The sequence below is a fragment of the Arvicanthis niloticus genome, chromosome 17 (genome assembly GCF_011762505.2).
Source record: "Arvicanthis niloticus isolate mArvNil1 chromosome 17, mArvNil1.pat.X, whole genome shotgun sequence".
Classification (NCBI taxonomy): domain Eukaryota; kingdom Metazoa; phylum Chordata; class Mammalia; order Rodentia; family Muridae; genus Arvicanthis; species Arvicanthis niloticus.
Genome location: NC_047674.1, coordinates 40,884,576 through 40,905,860, shown reverse-complemented (window position 1 = coordinate 40,905,860; position 21,285 = coordinate 40,884,576). Strand labels below are relative to the sequence as shown.

General features: G+C 34.9%; 1 protein-coding gene across 3 annotated transcripts in view; it reads right to left on the bottom strand.

The window, feature by feature from the left end:
• The window catches only part of Adgrb3 (adhesion G protein-coupled receptor B3), a 676,641-nt gene that overhangs the window by 288,705 nt on the left and 366,651 nt on the right, over positions 1–21,285 (bottom strand). For all 3 annotated transcript variants that reach the window (XM_076915135.1, XM_034521545.2, XM_076915134.1), the window contains exons 15-16: positions 19,546–19,648; positions 2,399–2,442 (exon numbers count right to left, since the gene is read on the bottom strand). In XM_076915135.1, coding sequence (XP_076771250.1) covers positions 2,399–2,442; positions 19,546–19,648 — 147 coding nt within the window. The remainder of the gene's footprint in view (positions 1–2,398; positions 2,443–19,545; positions 19,649–21,285) is intronic.

Genomic DNA, 21,285 nt, shown 5'->3' with positions numbered 1-21,285 from the left:
TAGATACAGAGACTCTCACAAAGTGAGCTCACTGGGACTTTTGACCTTGTTAGTATGTCTTAGAGTTTTGCAAGTAATATATAATGATGGATTTGTTTTTTTTTTTAATTAAAAACAATTTTTAAAAAATTGAAAAGATGGAGATGTGATAAATCAAAATCAAAACACATAATTCTAACTTCATGAATAGAATCTTAAAATTATCACTTAAGCTGAGCATGGTGGGGGAAATCACTGATTTTGAAGTAGAGGAAGGAGGATTTCAGTGAGTTTGAGAACAGCCTAGTCTATGCAACTAGTTCCGGGGTACCAAGGTCTACACACTGAGATCTCAAACTTAAACAAACAAACTAATGAGCTGTTTATTTCATCCCATTCCTTTAAAGAAAGAAATCTTACTATCTATGGACTATTAATTTTTCTTTGGAAGTTTATCCTCAAATTTAATCATTGCATCACTAAAATTATTTTACACCTTAACATGAAATTACAATTAAATTGAATAGATGTGGAAAGAAGCTATAGGGTTACCTTGTTCTTCACTGTTTAAAACACTTAGGAAAGATTTTTAGCTAAGATACATTCTGGAAACATGTGTGCTGAGATAAATCCTCTCATTCTGGAAAACTGTTTGATCCTTTAACAGATTTATCAAAAAAGAAAGTGAGAGCAATACTGGTCTTCCTAGATAATCTGTTTAGTGATATGAGACACATACATATATCCCCTCCTCAACACTTTCCTTCAAGGATCATGTGCAGGCTTGATTTTGCCAAGGTATTGATGTTCTTTGAGATAAATATGAGTCTACTCCAAAGCAGATGTTGAGGAAAAAAAAGTATGATTGATTTTTGAGTTTATCCCTAACCCCAGATAGCTTTATAAATTAAAACTAGCACCTGCTTCCTGAAAGGAAATCAAAAAAGTTATCAGTCTGGGAATGCTTCTTGTCATGTTGCAGTGTCCTGTTAGTAGTTCTAATTAGTTATTTTTATGATTTTATGGCATCAATAAAATCATATATTCTACTCAGTAAAAAAAATAAAGTTGATTATTATTCAAACCAAGTTGCTTATCAGTCTCAGACATACACAAATAGTTTCAATATTGTTTTGCCAAAGAATATAAAAATACCATGTATTTTTCTTTAGCAGAAAACATTCATTTAGATTGTTATAACCTTTACCCTTCCTTGGCCACAAAACATCCTAAGTAAATTAGAATACAAAACCAGTATTTTCTTTATAAATTGAATGATACAGCAAAGTTTTTGAAAATCTTACTATGATAAATTACTCAACAATATATTTAGAAGAAAGAACCAAAGACACGCAACAGAGTATTCAGCCCATGTTCTCACAGAGCGAGTCTGGTTTTTCCTTATGGCTCTAGGGCTCTAAAAGACAACCCATAAAATATAAGAATTTATGCCCTAAATAATATTACTGACTTTGTCCTCAAGAGAAAAAAAACTAATTTAAAAATTTCATCAAGTACTCTAGGCTCAAACATAATTATAATTTCTAGAATGCTAACAAAATTTCCTTTTAGACGCTCTGATGAGAAACTGTAATATCATAAAAAAATCTTAGGGATAAATAATATTTAGAATAAATGGCATTGAGAAAATGGTCTGAGAATACACATCTGGCAGTATTATCTGTCGGCTTCATTTGGCATTTGTTGGGCCCCTATTCAACAAAACAAATCAAAGCAAAGATAAACAAAAAGTTTGGAATACACATGGCCCTAAGAATTAACTACCTGGTTTTTTACCTTTCTTCATCAAAACTTCAGAGTTATCATTGCTCTGATGATGAGCTGAACCAGACACTGCAATTAATTATGAGTAACAATAAAAACCATGGAAGACTCACTCATGTTTGCTTTGTGCCATTACTTTCTTTTGTCTTCATGAGTTCATGAAATATATGACTAGATATTAAAAATAATTCTGTTTAATAACTGCACACCTTATAATGTCCATATATATTTTTATTACTCCTGTAACACACTTCATGTCATGAATGTTTTTTGTTAAATAACCAGAGACCTCACTGTTCCCTGCTACAAGGCTAACCTGAATTACTAAGGCATGATGTGAAAACATTTGAGATTTTATAACTCCAAAATATCAGAGTTTAAAAAAATATCCCCATGGAATTTGTATCCCAATATGCCTTATACATTATATAATCTTATCTGGAAAAGTAACATGATATCTTGATCCAACAGACATATTAATCATGCTGGCCTGCAGACACAAGAGAAGAGTATCTTCAGAGAAAAACCCACACCCCACTAAATTACAGTCTAGTTAAATATCAGATAACCAAAATTATTTAATGTACTTTGAATATTAATCACAATGCAATATTACAAAGCATTGGCCACTTACGATTTTGAGTCATCCCATAGCACACAATATGGATTCAAAGTGCCCTAAAAATAAACAGAGAATAAAATACACCATAAGTGCACATAAAAAATTGATGAATTGTATGAAATACAAAATGAAAGAGAAATTAATAATCTCATAGTAAAAGACATGTTAAAGATATACCACAAAGAATTTTCTCTTGTAAGAAATTTACATTTTCTTTCCCATTGATTTTGTGATGCATTTTGTAAAATTCTAGCAAAGCAGTATCTTTATTCCAACTATAATTAGTATTTAATTTGTTGAAAAGGAAAGCTAAATGTTCCATACACTCTATAGTTCCATGTAATGGTGATTTCTATGTCACACTTATTTCTCTGATTATAACTGCTCAATTTCTTTATGAAGACCAAAGTGTTTATAGTAAAATGTCCTGCATTACACATGTGAACACACCACCACATCATCTTCTAGTTAGCTTTTCCTGGAAAACAGGAATGTGTTAACTGTCCATTATCAGGGTTGTGTAACAAACAGAATTTTAATCAACAGGCCATATTTTAGTGAGGCTATATATAATGCACCTCCAAGAAAAAGAGGCATTAGATTTTATGTATCTGAATAATGATATATTGAGTACCTATCACCATAGCCTTTAGGATAAAAGATATGATTTCTACATGGAATCAATCCAAGTAATTTGTTTTGAATAGTTCTGATACTGGAAGATTCTTAATTCCTGTTTTTCCTCCTTTGAAACTAACTCAATTCTTTCTGTAAAATATTTTCATATTTAAAAATTCTATCATGCCCCAAGGCATCACTTATCCATTAAACACATCCTGTGGTTTCATGTTCTCTAATTCTTCATGATACACACTTCCTGAAACACATCTTAACAGTCCATTTAGCCAAATCATTCACTTGAGCCCAATATGTGCATAGCAAAGTGGTATTATTCCTTTACCACTTTAGAAAATGTGTTTATAATAATTCAAATTAAAGATTATATCAGCTAGTTGCTTAATTTCTTCCTAAAGTGGAATGGTATTACTCACATTGCTTCTTACACACAGAAGTTTATTGGGAGCCTTGGCATCCAACATATTATTGTTTCTAAGCTTTGAATCATTGCAGGATTAAATACAAACATGGCTATGTCCTTATCCAACTAAGTCATTGGTAAAAGTACTAATAGGCCAACACAGTTTAAACGTACAATGCTGACATGGGACGTGGGACACTGTGCTCCTTTTCCAAGTATACTTATTCGATAGGAAACAAGCAAGGATAAGGCCTTGAAGTTTATAATCACAGGGTTTACAGGAACTTCCTGAGTGTCTAGGAACGAGTCATTGAGAGATGAGTGATATTTGTCAGGTCAACTTTTGAATTTTATTAGAACTAAAAACCAGTATCACTAAGGTTTATGAAATTGACTAAACTTCATTTAGTTATTATCAATTTAAACAGTTATGTGTTAGTAGCTCTAACATGTACAATATCACAGTTTTACTCTCAAAACAACATACTCAAGACATCATACTTCTTCTCAAACAAAATAAGCCAGAAACTATGCTTTGAGAAGCTACCTAGTATATCATAAATATACTTCATTTCCTGAAATAAAAAAAGGCCATTGTCCTATAGAAGGTGAATATGAAACAGTGCCTATGGAATGTCTCTATAACAAGTGGAGAGATGCATCATATATCACAAGGCAGATATTCCTGAGGATGAAACACATACTTTGGGCTAATTAGAGCAGGTTTTCTGGATGGCATAGATCCTCCTAGCATTTTAAACATATATATATATATATATATTCCTAACAAGGTACTGAAAGGGTGTACTGCATTGATTTTTCCCTTTCTTTATCAGATCTTATCTGGTTGTCCTTATCCAACTTGGATTCATAAATGTAATAATTTTCAGATAAATTCTGAGGAGTTAAAATGTTACATAAATTCGAAATAGTTAAAATATTGTAACATAGATTTATGTTATATTCATCTAATATTTCATTCCAAGGGGCTAATTATCTTTGGTTTACCACTATTTTGTTGAGGACTTGGAAGTATACATTTCAAAACTATTTAAGCCAAGTGCAAGTGAGAAATCTGTTTTTAGAAATGAATTAAGTTACACGTTTCTGTACTACAGTATACTTATTATATACTGGGTTTAAAAAATGTTATGGATATGAATGGTTTGTCTGAACGTATGTTTGTGCACCATATGTATGTCTTGGACCTCCAAGTGTCAGAGATAGATTCTATGGAACTGGAGTTATCAACAGTTGTGAGCCACAATTTGAGTTCTGGGACTAGAACCTAGGTCCTGTTGGAAAGCAAAAGATATTTTAACTGCTAACTCATCTCTCTAGCCTTAGTGCCTGATATTTCTAAATATCACACATGTTAATATTTCACATGTTAAAACAAGAGATAGTAATACTAGAAAATGAATGCAATCCAATCTTAAGTCATTGGATATCTGTTTCATTTTAGAGGCCAAATTTTACATAAAACCAGGAAAATGAGAACACTTCTTTTTTTCTAGTCCCCTCCCTCCTGCAAACTTCCTATCCCATCCCCCCTCTGCTTCTATGAGGGTGCAATCCCCTTCAGCTCCTTCAGTTCTTCCTCTTACTCTTCCATTGGCGCCCTGTGACCTCTTTCTCCACACTCAACTTGGTTTCATCCCCTGTCTTTCCCAACATTCTATCTCTTAGATGCTATTTTATGCTTTCCTCCCTTCCTGTCCATATCAAAATTTTACTACCACCCAATAAAAATTGACATCAATTTGAAATGTGCCATCCTACTAGGCATATATAAAATAGGCAAATGCTTCTTTGGGTAGATCACAGAGTGTAGTTGCTACTGGGTAGACTGACTTGCCTTGATCAGTAATTAAACATTAGAAGTTTCATAAGTACCGAGACCAGCAAATACGGTTATCTTAATACCTAAGGTAGGCACAGTTACATATGATACAAGGGGGAAAGTATGAAGAAAGCAAAACCAAAGGAACTCTTAAAGACAACAATGTCATCTCAAAAACTGACCAACTGATTCTGCCAAGAATGTATTTGTAAATTATTTATTGTAGTTTCCAGATTCTTCTGTCAAAGTATCAATGATGGCATGGCGAGGGTTACAGAAAGCAGAAAAGAAATGTAATGACGGGAACAAGCAGAATGTAAGCAAGCTGGGAAGGAACATACACGAGCTGGTTTTAAACTCCTTAACTAACGGAAGTCGTCAGGTACATGGAACAGATGGGCTAAAGACTCATTTGCCAGACTGTGTACATAATTGACACTTAAGTGCACTGAAATTGCATACATTTGAAAAAATTTAAATATATACACTGTTATTGTCAAGTATTTTTCTTACCAAAACAAACAAATACTCTATCTCTGTAGGCACCATTTGAAATGGTACAATTCAAATCAATTTAAAAATTCTTGGTTATACACTTTAAAGCATTTTAAAAAGGCATGTGTCTCAAATTTCCTAATTATGAGACAAGTTGGAAAAATGGATGACATTACAGGACTATTGGAATGGAAAATAGTTTATTAATTTGTAGTCTAGTTGAACCCTCAACTAGAGTTTGTGAGAGTCACAAACTCTAGCTCAATTAACATTTGTTTGAGGCCTTTCTCTTTTTCTAGCTGTAAACTGAGACTTACTAGAAATCTCACTGGAAACTTTCTTTATAAAACTATAAATCCTTTTTTTTCTTTTTTTAAATTTATTTTTATTGGATATTATATTTACATTTAAGATTTTATCCCCTTACCCAAATTTCCCCCACCACCCAGGAATCTCCTATCCCATTCCCTCTCCTCAAGCTTCTATGAGGATATGTCCCCACCTACCCCCACTCCCACCTTCCCACTCTCGAATTCCCCCCACAACCTCACTCAGTGTTTAGCCTTCATGGATCTTCTCTTCCACCTATGCCCAACAAGGCCATCCTCCCCTACATGTACAGATGGAGTCATGGGTCCCTCCATATGTGCTCTCAAGCTGGTGGTTTAGACCCCGGGGAGCTCTGGTTAGTTGGTATTGTTGCTCTCCTCATGGGGCCACAAACACTTTCTGCTCCTTCAGTCTTCTCTCTAACTTCTCCATTGGGAAACCCTTGATAAGACCAGTGGTTAGCTGTGAGCAGCGTCTGCCTCTGAATGTGTCAGATTCTGGCAGACCTCTAAGGAGACAGCTATATCAGCAGCATGCACTTCCTGACATCCACATCAGTGTCTACCTTTGGTGACTGTACATGGGATGAATACTCATGTAGAATGGTCTCCAGACGGCCCCTCCTTCAGTTTCTGTCCTACATGGTGTCTCCATATTTGCTCCCTTGAGTATTTTTGTTACTCCTTCTAAGCAGGACTAAAGCATCCACACTTGGTCTTCCTTCTTCATGAGCTTCATGTGGTCTGTGAGTTGAGTCTTGGCTATTCTAAGTTTTTGGGTTAATATCCACTTATCAGTAAGTCAATACCATATGTGTTCTTTTGTGATTGGGTTAACTCACTCAGGATGATATTTTCTAGTTCCATCCATTTACCTAAGAATTTCTCGAATTCATTATTTTTAATAGCTGAGTAATACTCCATTGTAAAAATGTACCACATTTTTTTTGTATCCATTCCTCTCTTGAAGGACATCTGGGTTCTTTCCAGCGTCTGGATACTATAAATAAGGCTGCTATGAACATAGTGGAGCATATGTCCTTGTTTTATATGTTAAAGCATCTTCTGGGTATATGCCCAGGAATGGTATAGCTGGATCCTTAGGTAATGCTATGTCCAATTTTCTGAGGAGCCACCAGAATGATTTCAAGAGTGGTTGTACCAGCTTGCAATCCCACTAACAGTGGAGGAGTGTTCCTCTTCCTCTACATCCTCACCAGCATCTACTATCACCTGAGTTTTTGATCTTAGCCTACCTTGGAGTGAACCTAGCCAAGCAAGTGAAAGATCTGTATGACAAGAACTTCAAGTCTCTGAAGAAAAAAAACTGAAGAACATGTCAGAAGATGGAAAGATCTCCCATGCTCCTGGATTGGCAGGATTAATTTAGTAAAAATGGCCATCTTGCCAAAAGCAATCTACAGATTCAATGCAATCCCCATCAAAATTCCAAATCAATTCTTCATAGAGATAGAAAGAGCAACTTACAAATTCATTTGGAATAACAAATACCCAGGATAGAGAGAACTATTCTCAACAATAAAAGAACTTCTGGGGGAATCACCATCCCTGACCTCAAACTGTACTACAGAGCAGTAGTGATAAAAATTCCATGGTACTGGTACAGAGACAGGCAGGAAGATCAATGGAATAGAATTAAAGATCCAGAAATAAACCCACACACCTATGATCACTTGATCTTTGACAAAGCAGCTAAAACCATCCAGTGGAAAAAAGACAGCATTTTCAGCAAATGGTGCTGGTTCAACTGCAGGTCAGCATGTAGAAGGATGCAAATCAATCCATTCATATCTCCTTGTACAAAGCTCAAGTCCAAGTGGATAAAGGACCTCCACATAAAACCAGACACACTGAAACTAATAGAAGAGAAGGTATGGAAGACCCTTGAGTATCTAGGCACAGGGGGAAAGTTCCTGAACAGAACACCAATGGCTTATGCTCTAAGATCAAGAATTGACAGATGGGACCTCGTAAAATTGCAAGGCTTCTATAAGGCAAAGGACATTGTCAATAAGACAAAATGGCAACCAACAGATTGGGAAAAGATCTTTACCAATCCTACATCTGATAGAGGACTAATATTCAATACATACAAAGAACTCGAGAAATTAGACTCCAGACAACCAAATAACCCTATTAAAAATGGGGGTACAGAGCTAAACAAGAATTCTCAACTGAGGATACTCGAATTTTTCAAGAAGTACCTTAAGAAATGCTTGAAAAAAAAAAAAAAGAAATAGTTAACATCTTTAGTCATCAGGGAAATGCAAATCAAAACAACCCTGAAAAATATAAATCCTAAACCCGTTCAGTAACCCCAGTGTCTTCTAGTGTAGGAATGAAAGACTCTGTAGAAACCCAATACACAATGAAATCCATCAGTTTCCCTAAATCTTATATGTTCATCACTAGGATACTTGAACTAATTTTCTCCCCCGAGAAGACAGTAGTCACATGTGGGTCTTGTTCTTTATCTGAGCATTTTTCTCCTAACATCTTTTCCTAAATCTATGTCAAAAATGTCTTTGGGTGAGCCAGAGAGATGGGTCAGCTGTTAGAGAAATTACTGCTCTTGTAGGACAGGAGTTTGGCTCCTAGCACCCACATCAGGCAGCTCAAAGCTATTTCAATTATGGAGTATGCACAGCTCTTTGCAAACACTTTGTTCTCTTGTACACACTGTGTAGACACATACACATACACACATATACACACATACATACATACATGCACATACATGCAAGCATGTACACACATGTACATGCACACACACAAACCAAAGGAAAAGAAGTATTTAAAATGTCTTTTAATAAACTGAGACTCCTCTTTGAGAAGCCCATACCAATGATCTCATGTGTCTTTATCACTTCCTTATCCATGTGTCTTTCTATTTTTATTAAACCTTAACTCTACCTTACACTGGCCAAAACATTCTTATTTGGGACCATGACACTGATCCTATTATACCAGCATAAAGGTCCCTACAGAATAAGGGGCACCTCAGCTGATGCAGGTGATGGAATAGAGTTGTCTGAACTCTTGCAGCACTGACAACTAAGACAGACATTCTGCACTCTCCCTTAAAGTGCCTTCACTATTTCCTTTCAGATTTTCCACTGTTTTAACACCAATAAAAACATGCATTTGTTTTGCAGTATTGCATACAATCAGCATGGTCAATGTGTCTCGTTTGATTTATTCTTTCTTTCCTTTTCTGTGTACAGAGGACTTGACATCCTCTTATACAGTGAAATGGTTCTACAGTGGTATTCATAATTAGATTCTTTCCCCCAATGTAATCCTTTAAGTACATCTAACTCTCGAGGCCAGAGAAAGGGCTCAAGGAAGCCTACCACAAACCTTACAAAATTAGGTTGTGAGGAAAAAAATGTTTTGGGCACAAGTAATGGCTGGAACCTTATTCATTGCTTTCATGGAAAGCACCAAGGCTGTCTCGAACTGGTTGGAGACACTGGCTCAGATGGAGAGGCACTTTGGAGTGTCTGAAGGTAACCTGAGACTCATTGTGTTACTAAAAGCTAACATAGGGGCAGGATGTAGTTTTTAGATATTGATATGGCATATGATCATGAAGTTGTATGTAGAACTGCATGTACAAGATCTAGAAGAAGGCACACACTGGGCAAATGACATAAAAAACATACCGTGTGAGATGCAGAACCCATCTTTTTAATAGCCTTTACTTAAGAACCCAAGTAAAAATGGAATGGCATGTCTCCAAAAATTTGATCTCTGAAGTCCACACATGTGCCATGGCATATCCAAGCATACTAATAATTTTTAAAGAAGTAAAATGAAGACAATTTAAATTTGGTGTCTATTCATTTAGCAATTTGGAGACAGACAGTTTATTATAATTTACTATAGTCACAATTCTGGGCAATAGATCACTAAAATTCATTTTTTCCTGTCTAAATAAAACTTCTTTTGGATAATAGATGTGTTAATTAGCATTATTTAATCCTTTCAGATAGTACACATGCATCATTACATCACTTTGCAACCCGTAAATGTACATCATCATTATTTGCCAATTAAAAATAAAATATATGGTTCATAGTTAGAAAAATATGCTGGTCACATGTAATATGGGGAGCGATAACATACTAGAACATTTTAGGATAGAACCCTTCTTTCTGAGTGTCCATAGCAATTAAGTTAAATGTCTTGTTCTTCTAGCTATTTTCTTTCCAAAGTAAGGTATTATCTCTACTTAATAGGGGAAAGTTATCTAAGAAGTTAATACCAGCCTTATCATAATTGCTATTGTCACTTCTAAAATCAGTGAACTGGTAAATTTAGCATTACAGAAAGAAAAAGAATGCTGTTTGAAAGGCCAGGTTTGTTTTATTTTCAGAAATATAATTTAATTCTATTAAAATATTCCATAATATGAAAAATAAAAACAAAATATAAAAAGATAAGTAAGCCTTGATAGGTACCTAGTCAGACAATTAGCAGGCTTGCAGGGCACTGAGGATGACCTAACCTCACATTGCGGTTCTCTCCTCTTATTTCCCTGTTACACACCAACTTACAAAGGAGGGTGTGCCATAATCATTCATCTTAGATTCATAATGTCATGGTCAAGGCAGAAAGAAGCATCAAAAATGTTCATCTGAAAATTTAAAATACCACTAGAAATAATGGAGGATCCAGGGCTTTATTGAGTCCTTTAACAGTCTCATGGAAAAAGGTACTTTGTCCTGGTAAACCATTGCTATTATACAAATAGCAATGGTTTTGGAAGACAGAGAAGAGGATCTTTGACTTTGAGGCTAGCCTGGTCTACAGTATGAGTTCCAGGACAGCCAGAACTACACAGAGAATCCCTGTATCCAATAACAAAACAAAATAAATCAAACTACTGCTGCTACTACTATTACTACTACGACTAATTTGTACAAGTTTCAATCAAAAGAATGAGATATGATTCATCCATTTAGCCTTGGTAGAGACATAAAATTTAAATATCCCACAATATTAAAAGATTACAGAAAATTGTCAGAACTGATACTCCTGAAGGCATGTTAGGGAATAACAGTCTCCTTATGAAGTGTGGGCGTGTATACAAAGAAAATCCTTCCTCATTGCAGTTGTGTACAGAACTTCACTGCTATGATGGTGTGGTTTCTGAGTTCTAACTCCAAAAGCATTTCTTCTCTCCTTTTCTATAGCTCCCTTGTTTGGGTACTAACCAAACCCAGAGCCTGAGTATCCCGATGGTCATGAGGCTCTTTCTCTTACTTTATTCCTCAACCCCTTGTGTGATGACAAATTTATCTATACCACAAAACACTTGACTTTCTCTCTCCCTCCTGTGCATTTTTCTTCTCCAGGCAGATTCTGACATTTAGAGCTTCCTGTACTCTTTTTCTCCCAAATTCCAATAAAGCTGACAGAGAATATGCTCTTGAATAATACTATTGAATAATACTATATACTCAGAGGCTCTATAGCAATACTTCTGTCACATTGTCTGGTGCCATGCACAATGAATTCTTCACACACATATGCATACACACACAAAGGCACACACACATGTACACACACACACAAACACGATAGTCTAGATTTGGTAAGTTTAGTCTCATTAGGAGGTACAGTAAGTAAAGCTTAGGCAGCTACCTGTTGCTGAAGAGGTCAGAGAACTCAAGAGGAAAACATTCTTTCTTAAAGTAATATAATTCCTAATTTCATTCTAAATACTTATCGTTATAGCCAGAGAGAAACGTAGCTCTCACCTCCCATCAGTACAACCCCTACACTTAAGCCTTATGGAACACTTCTGAGGAGGAGAAGAAAAGATCGTAAGAGCCAGAGGAGTAGAAGTTTGTGATTTTTAGCTATGATAGGGAAGTGACCACCATGAAATCTTAGTAATGTTGAATTTATATATTTATTTGTTTATATGTACATGTGTAAAGTAGAAGTAAAAGAAGAAGTGGCAGTTAATTTGGACTAAGTTTGAGTGGGGTGGAACGACATAGAAAGACCATTAAATTATACTTTAATTAGAAAATACATATAATTCAACCAAAATGAATAGATGGAATATTCTCAACCTGTTCTCTAAGTGATGGTAAGTAGTACTCCATATCATAAATTTTTAGTGATATTAGAAAGTTAAATTGAGGTTTAACACACTCTGTTTCTCTCTATGTCTCTCTCACTGTCTCTGTCTCTCGCTGTGACAGAAGGAATTTGTTATTTATCTAGAATCTTAAAAACCTCATTACTATATAAACTACATGTTACTAGATATACAGTGCTCATTACTATATATACAATGCTATACTTTTATACAGCGCTATACTTTTATTCATAGAACTTCAAAGACTCAGAATATTTCCATAGATTTAGAAGGCTCCTGTTGAAAGCATCATATTGAGGACCAGTTAAACCAAAGAAATGGAGTGAGCACATATTTGATGTTGCTTTGCTGTATGTTTACACTGCGCATATTAAGCGGATGACAGAATTTAGATAGAAAAACAGCACTCTTTTCTAAGTTCAGAGAGATATCATTAACCTGACTGTTCATTATTTCCTCATAAATATGGTTCGTCACATGGGAAGCATTAAAAGGTAGATCTATGGTCATAACTTTTTATGTGTAGCCTTAAAATAAATTCATTGTCTACATACACCCATCTCAGAGTTTCTTACCCACAGGTGATTACATTGTTCACAGTAATAACTGAGTACATTTTAGTATGTCTTTCAGCAAACCAAGGATCTTCTAGTGCTGAAACAGCCCACGTATTTCCTCTCATTTAAAATAGCATGTAACTTAAATAAGTAAACAAACACTTAGGTAGATTCCATATAGCATTAAGCTAGGTTTATTTCCGTTTATATTCAAGAATATATGTCCTAATAAGAACTACATGAAATTGTAGCAGAGATAAGAATGGGCAGAGATGACTTGCACATCTACAGTCAATCCACAGCCCTTAGAGAAGTTGTACTAAGTTGTTTTGGGGATGTAGCCTAACTACAGATTTCAGGCTCACTCTAGCATCTTGTGCATGTCACCTCCTGCTGTCTAGGTGGTGTTGTCTCATGCCATCCTTCTGTTTTCTATATTGTCCCACTGCCATCTCACATTGACTATTCTTCTCCCTGCTGATGATTGCTTCCATCAGGTGTTTACAGTGCTAACACAGTAGCCAAGGCAAGACACAATCCCTTAGGCAGGTGATTTTCATAGAAAAAAAATGTAGTGTGCTTAAGTCTAGTTGATTCATAATGATAGTCTTGACCACCTCCATCTTATAATTGTTTGAGGAACACAACTCCAATGCAGGCTTTTTTTTATCTTCCTATTGCTGTTATAACAAATTACCACAAACAGAGCATCTCAGAGCAACACAAATTTAGGAAATCACAGTTTGTGCAGGTCAAAAGTGTGGAGCATTCCTGTTGGCTTTTCTGTTTGTTTTTAGCTTGGTTTCTATCACTCTGAGAAACAGAATGAATAAAAACATCTTAGAGAAGAGAGAGTTTATTTCACCGCACAGGTTACAGTCTTTCATGACAAGAAGTCAGAGCAGGAACTCAGGGCAGGAAATTAGATACAAAAACTGAAGCAGAGGTTATAGAGAAACACTGCTTACTGACTTGCTCTTCATGGCTTGCTTAGCCTGCTTTTTATACGACTCAGGATCACTTGCCTAGGGGTGAACCACCCGCACTGAGCTGGGCCCTGCCACATTAATCATTAATGGAGAAAATGCCCTGATTACCTGGAGGTAATCTTATGGAGGCATTTTCTTAACTAAAATCCCTCTTCCCAAATAATTCTAAATTGTGCCAAGTTGACAAAACTCAATCAGGACAGGGTTCTGCTTAAGAATTTAAATGGTTGAAGTCAAAATGCTGGTAGGCCTGCATTCCTTTCTAAAGGATGTGGATGAGCCCACCCACAGTTCCTTTCAGTTGTAGAACTGATGTTCCATTTCCTAGTTATCAACCAAATATGGGTATTAGCTTCTGAGCCTACAGCCATTGGACTGTAGCCTGTCTCCTTCACCTTCAATGCTAGCAGTGACAAGCTGACACATTCTTAAACTGCATTCTCCAACTATAGCAAGGGCAAGTTCTTTGCATTCAATAGTCGTTTAATTAAACTCTACCTATTTAGAAGGTCTATAACAATTCCCCAACCTTACCTTTAATCACATTACAGCCTGTATGTTGAGCATACACGTACCACACATGTGCCACACATGGAAAACACATTTTTGGATATACATGCATGTAAATGTCCCATCTGAGATGTAATACAACAGAATAGGCTTTAGGAGAGTATGGGCTGGAGGTTTTAAAATGTCCTTTATTCTGCTTACCACACGGAAGCTGAATTTGGCCTAGTAGTCATTTTTATAAATAAAATTTTACCAGGATAGCAGCATATCTATTTATAAATTTTATTTATATATCTAGATATAAATATCTATATATTTTCTGTGGCTGATTTCAAAATATGATAGCATAATTGAGTACATATGACAAAAATAATTAGATTCCCATGTATGAAATATTTACTCTCTGCTCCTTCACTGAAAAAAAATTTGCTGATCTTTGCTTCAACAATAGGACAATTATTCTAAAATATTTTTGAAAATATCAAATAGATGATGGAGATAAAAATAAGCTGAGAAATATGAGGAGGATCCTTGCTCGTGCTGAGCAATTGAGAATATAACCAGAGAAGTAACCAGAGAACGATTCTCCTCTCGCATTTAGCTATTGGCAGAACATCTGTCTCCTTGTCTAGTTAGCACTTCAAGATGCTCCAGCAAAATAATCAACAAGAGCGTTAAGCAGGCAAAATAATAGAAATTGCTTCCAAAAAGACAAAAGTTAGGATAGAACAACAGTTGAAAAAGTACAGCTTGTGAAAACCAGAGGTGCACAGAGTCCAGTTTCCACAGCTTTAGGAAATGACTTTCAATACTTTATTGCTTTTGATAATCACGAAAATACTGATGCATGCTAGAATTAAGTTGCATTGTTTCTTATCCTTATTGATGGCGAAGAGCACTGAACATTTCTACCATATTTCTTCTGTGATGTAATGCAAATAATATGACTTCTGATCAATTTTCATTCGTACTCATATATCAAATTTTATCGTTTGTTTAGTTTGGTGGGTTGTCATGAGAAAATATGGCAAAGAAGGTAAAACTCACAAGTCCAAATTCCCATGATAAATTTCACATACAGCTAGCTACTTCAGGAACTACAGATAATTCCCATGATGCTGATGCCTTTCAACCTTGAAAGAAGAAGAAGCACCCTACCCTACAGTACATTTCTTTTGTTGTTTTTTGTTTATTTGTTTGTTTTGTTCTTACTTTTTTTTGACATGATTAGATTAAAAAACAGTACGATTTAGGCATCTTAACAGAAAGAATTACATAACTAGATTTTATATGGAAAAAAGTAAAATTTCAGCCTTGCGAATTTGATATACATGACAGAGCCACAATGCATTTACTTTCTTCTAATTCGTCTTTTAAAATGAGGGTGTCATCTACCTTGGAAAGACACAGCAGGTCTAGATTATTATCCAAAGAACACTCAGAGTGAGTATGTGTGTATGTATTTGTGTATATACACAGATGCAAGCGACTGTCCTTATTTAAACCTCAATAATTATTTTCAAAACATTTTAAAACTTTACAAACATATCACAGAATCCCAAAAGTTTACATGTAAAAAATCCTGAAATGACAACAGTCATCTATAATACAAAGTCCTTTTTCTGGGAAAGCAACATTGATAATGCTTAAAAGCAAGCAATTGCTGTGTCTAAGCATTAAGCATCAGAAACTATACTGTTATAGCTCATGAGAGAGAAACTTTAACACAGAGAAAGTGAACTGAGAATGGCGTACTGCTCATTAATGACTTTGCTAGTTAGAGCTGCAATTGACTTTGCTAAATATCATTTGCAATGGCACCGTTCCATATTCTATTTCTTAGTCCTGAGGACTCCCAGGGGCCTCATTACATTTAACATACTATAAATGCTATTTGTGAAAAAGCTTTTTAAAAGGACAGATTTCATTTACAAAATGTTAATGGGCTTCTTCCCTAGACCCACTAAAACTTTTAATTTCCATCTTTCTATTTTATTCACATGACGTATGAAGCATGTGCCATTTGCAAGTTGTTATTCTTTAACTCAGAAAAGTGCAGAAGATACTTTTCCCATAAGAAAACAGGTAAATATAGACAGATTTGTCATTACAAGTTTCTTATATCCAAAGTAGTTCAATTGCAAAGGAAATCAATGGGTATGCAGATGTATGTATAAAATGATGAAGCTTTAGTTTATTTTTGTCTCAGTGTTCATATTAAAATGCATTTTGTTACATTCTAGCTGAGACTCACTATTTCAGCTTAGGTTATTTTATTATCTCCTTAACAGAAGCAATCTATTATCTGTGTATGGAATGCCAGTATATGACTGGCAATAAATATCAAGATATTCAGTAAATCAGTCAAATATTTCTTCCTTCAGTGAAGAATAAAATGGCTTTCAAAATCAAATTTTGTTGATAATATAAATGTAAATGTAATAAGTGTTAAAAATTCAAAACAATAACCCCAAAGGGCTAAAGATACTGCACAAACAATGTGGTGCACATTTTAGGTGAAGAAAGCAAAGAATTGTCCAGAGAGGAACTCATTCATAGAGGCTAGTTGATGTCATGTTTGAAAGCAGGATCTCATCAAAACTGTAGGTCAGCAGGACATAACATAAGGCATGACCCCTTATAAGCTTTATAGCCTTCTATCTCTCCCTGCCTCAATTCCTCAATATATTTGTTTACATTTCCTTCAATATGGATAGTTTGCAATGAGAAAAAATTGGGAGTTGAGCCTGATCAATTCAATTACTTAAAACATTAAAAAAAAAACCCACTGAATTAATTCTAAGTGACTTACGATCATTGTCATAACATACTTCTGTGCTGACACACGAGTACAGCATCTAGTTGATGCATACTAAATACTGTTTACAATCTACTCTGTTTCTCATACACAGACCATTATTTTTTTATATATGGTTTATTTTATTTTTTAAAAAAGTCAACCAACAAATATGTATTTTCAGGAACGTTTGATGCAAATAATAAGCATCTTCATTTTTTTAAATGAACTTTAGTAAAGTTATGAGACTGTGTTACAGTTTGAATATGACATGCCCATCAAGAGTTTATTTATCGCTATGTAGGTGAGCTGATGGGGAAATGTGGAACCTTCAAGAGTTGAGACCTAGGAGGACGAAATGGGTCAATGTGCCTCTGAAAGTTAGAGATGCCATCTAGTGTCTCTCTTGGCTTCCTTTCCACCAAGATAGGAGAATAGTTTTGACTCTAACATCACTCTCACAGGATTCTGCCCAAGCACATGGGCAATTATGTGGCCCAAACTCTCTAAAACAGGCAAAAAGAAATAACTCCTCATTGACATTATCACATGAGATGTTTGTTCATAGGGATGAGAAAAGTAAATAGTAAAGTCAGTTCCCTTGAAATCGGTTTTCCATTTTTTTTCTTTTTCAGTTTATCAGAATAAATTTCTCTAAGAGATTTTACATAAGAAGCAAGCTACATAGTCTACTTTTGTGCTATGTCTTTTGGCAGTCCTAGAATCATACTGCAAATAATATCTCTCACTGCTTTGCACGACTTCCTGTGACTACACAGACGTGTTCACAAGAAACCAGAACAACAATAGAGAAACAGATAAATCTCAGAGAACCTTGAATACATGAATAAATAAGTTTCTTACTGAAAAGCAAGTGTGTTTCCCCCCCCCCCCATTTTCAGTAGAGTAAGGTAATGAGGAAGAAGATACTGAGAATAAGTCATCAGCCTGCTCACATGGTGTCAAAAGCAGAAAAGATGTAATAGTTTAAATATTAATTATAATATAGGAAAGTCATTGCAGAAAGATTTGCAGTTTCATTAAACAGTCTCAAAGCCTGGGGCAACTTATGATAATGTAGTTCACAAGAAAGATGATTATCTTTTTCTCTAAAACTAAAGGCCAATTTCTGGGGAAACCAGAAATTACACAATAGCAGAAGCATGTGAGTTTTGTAGCCCAAGGGATGTGAATGAAAATTCTCTTATTCACTAAATAAATACATAAACTTGAGAAATCAATTCAATCACTTTTTTCTTTTTGTTTATTTACTCATTTATTTTTTAAGATCATAAGAATGCTCTCCTTGTGCACACCACAAGAAAGAATCATATATTATTATAAATGTTAGTCACTGTGGAGGTGCAGGAAATTGAACTCAGGACCTCAGGAAGACCAGCCAGTGCTTTTAAGCAATAAGCTATCTCCCAGCCCTTACTTTTTGTTTACTTTAATACAAAATTTGACATCATATAAACATTGCAAAGGAAAATAAAAAACTAAATACATGCAAATAGGTGATAGCCCTTTTAAATACAAAACTGGAAATAACTTTATCAGGACAATCTTGATAGGAACCACTTTCCTTGGCCGAATTCATTACTGATTTAATTATTTAATTAAATGTAAAAAGTATAGAAAGTAATTTTACATTTTACCAGACTGAGTAACATGCAATTACAAGATGCAATGATCTAGGGAAGGGCTCTTGTTATCTAGGTATGGGCAATTTAGATTGCTAGAGCACCTGGGGAATTTTAACAATTTTTTATAAAAAAGTAAGGGTTAAGTAAGGTATTAAGATTAAGTGAAAGTATTAGTGCTTTTCCATGTCACACTATATAGGTTAAATCAGGTTTAAATTTTTTACCTTACATTTATGGGTGTTTTGAGCGCATATATGTTTGTACACCATATGGATTCCTTGTAGCCAAGGTGGACTTGAAACTTGAGTTACTTATCATTTCGAGTGACCATATAGTGCTGGGAATTTAATCTAAATCCTCTGGGAGATCAGCCAGTGCTTTAAACCACCAAGCCTTCTCTCTAGTCTTACTACCTTCTGTGTTAAAACATCTCAATATTCTTTAAGTCAACTCTTCTCTTTGGAAGTAATTTTTATAGATTTGACTGCAAATGAGGTTTAAATCTGTATTACTTTTTCCTATTGCGTAAAATAAATTCTTATTTGTATTTTGTTTCCGAGATGTAACAAGTATTTAGTAAACGTGAATGCACAGATACATTAATTTACCAATTATTCTCTTGGATAGACTGAGCAGCTTTGTCATGAATGAATGCATAGAATTATATGGCTGTCTGCTTCTATACATGTTCATAAAAAAACAAGGTCATTTGTGACTATAAAAATGAAAAATGTAGTTTCATCGATTAAAAGAGTGATTATAAACTTCATTCAAGGGTAAATCTGTAAGAAGCACGGTGTAAAGGGTGTGAGACTTACATTCGCCAAGTGAGCTAGCTCTATCTCCAAAAATGAGTCAGTTGTTTTAGGTTCAGGCCTGATTGTGACCACGATGATTTTGGAATTGACGACAGTATAATTTCTGAAACAGAATAATAACGATTAAAAAGAGAAATCATTGATAAAAACTTTGATTCATGATGCTCTGGTACCTGTTGAGATGACATTAAGCAATGAATCCCCAGTAAAAGCATAGATACAAGCATAATATTCCCTGAAAAATACAATTGACTCTTATGAACAAACCTTCTCAGAGTGTAGGAGTTCTGGGAAGAACAAAAGGCATTTAATCATATTATATGCAGAATAGAGGAAAGCAACAACAATACAGGCAACTTTCCAAGTCCTCACGTCCAATTCAGTCACAGGAAGGAATAGACCATAAATTGAAACGTCAGGCAATCTTTGAATGAGTATAATTCATTTATCTCAAGGAAGACCTCACAGTATTATTCTCCAGAAGACGAAATATTCTTCTTGCCAAGTGCTGTCTTGGCACTTTTTTTAAACTTCTCCAAAATGTATGATTTAAAACTGGCATGTGAGATAGGATGAAAGCATGCAGAACTTCAATACCATGTCCGCTACTGTGAAACGTGTCTCTCCTGGAAGAGTTTGCTAGGAGACATTCACTCACAAAAACTTTCCATGTAATCATATACATAATTAGAAAATTGTAAAGAAATGTAAATATATGTAACTAAATAAATAGTATATAGATTTTAATCTAAACTATTTAAATAGTATAGATTATTCACTATAGATTTAAAATTTTCACTGTTTTTAACATTTTGAAGAAATAAGCATATTTATGCCTCATTGATGGTTTGAAATAAATAATTTGATATCCTGATAGGCAGATCCCATTTTAGAAAATTTTTATATAAATGTCAGGAATAAGTTCATATTTTAAAAACTCATATTTGTTTTTCAAGGTATCATTTAAAGGTCACCTAACCTAATCATATACTTTAATGCTGCTCTATACTATTATGCAAGCACTACCATCCAGCAAATCTGATCCCTTCTCTCTGATTCTAAGCAGTGTCCTTGTACTCCATTGTAGATTATCCTACATTTGCCATGATAATCATAGATGTGCAATCACTGTAAATTTCAGTTTCCTAGCATATTACATACAGATTTTGTGTTTGGTTTCTCAGTATATTTTTAAAAAATTGTAATTGTGTAATTTCACAGGCCAGCTATGCTATAATTTATCTATTCACCAATTAAATAACTTTGAATCATTTTTGTTATGTTAGCATTTATAGATATTCACAGGTGACTCTTAGGAATAATTGTGATATATACTTTACCTGTACACATATTTTAATATCTTGCATAAATACCTGAAAACTGCTTGCTCATGTGGTAAAGGCATGTTATTACTTTATAAGTCACTCTGATTTCTGAAGGCTACATTTTTGGAGCCCTAGAATTATGAAAAGTTAAAACATCAGACTTTTTTCCTAATAGAAATGGTAGGGACAAAGATGGAGCAGAGACTGACAGAATCGCCAACCAATAACCAGCCCAACATGGGCAAGAATTAATTCCTGACATGATTAATGATACTCTGTTATGTTTGCAAAGAGAAGCCTAGCATAATTGTCTTCTGAGAGATCCCACCCAGCTCTGACTAAAGCAAATGCAGAAACCCACAGCCAAACACTAGACAAAGGTCAGAGACTTTTATGGAAGTGTTGGGGGAAGGAT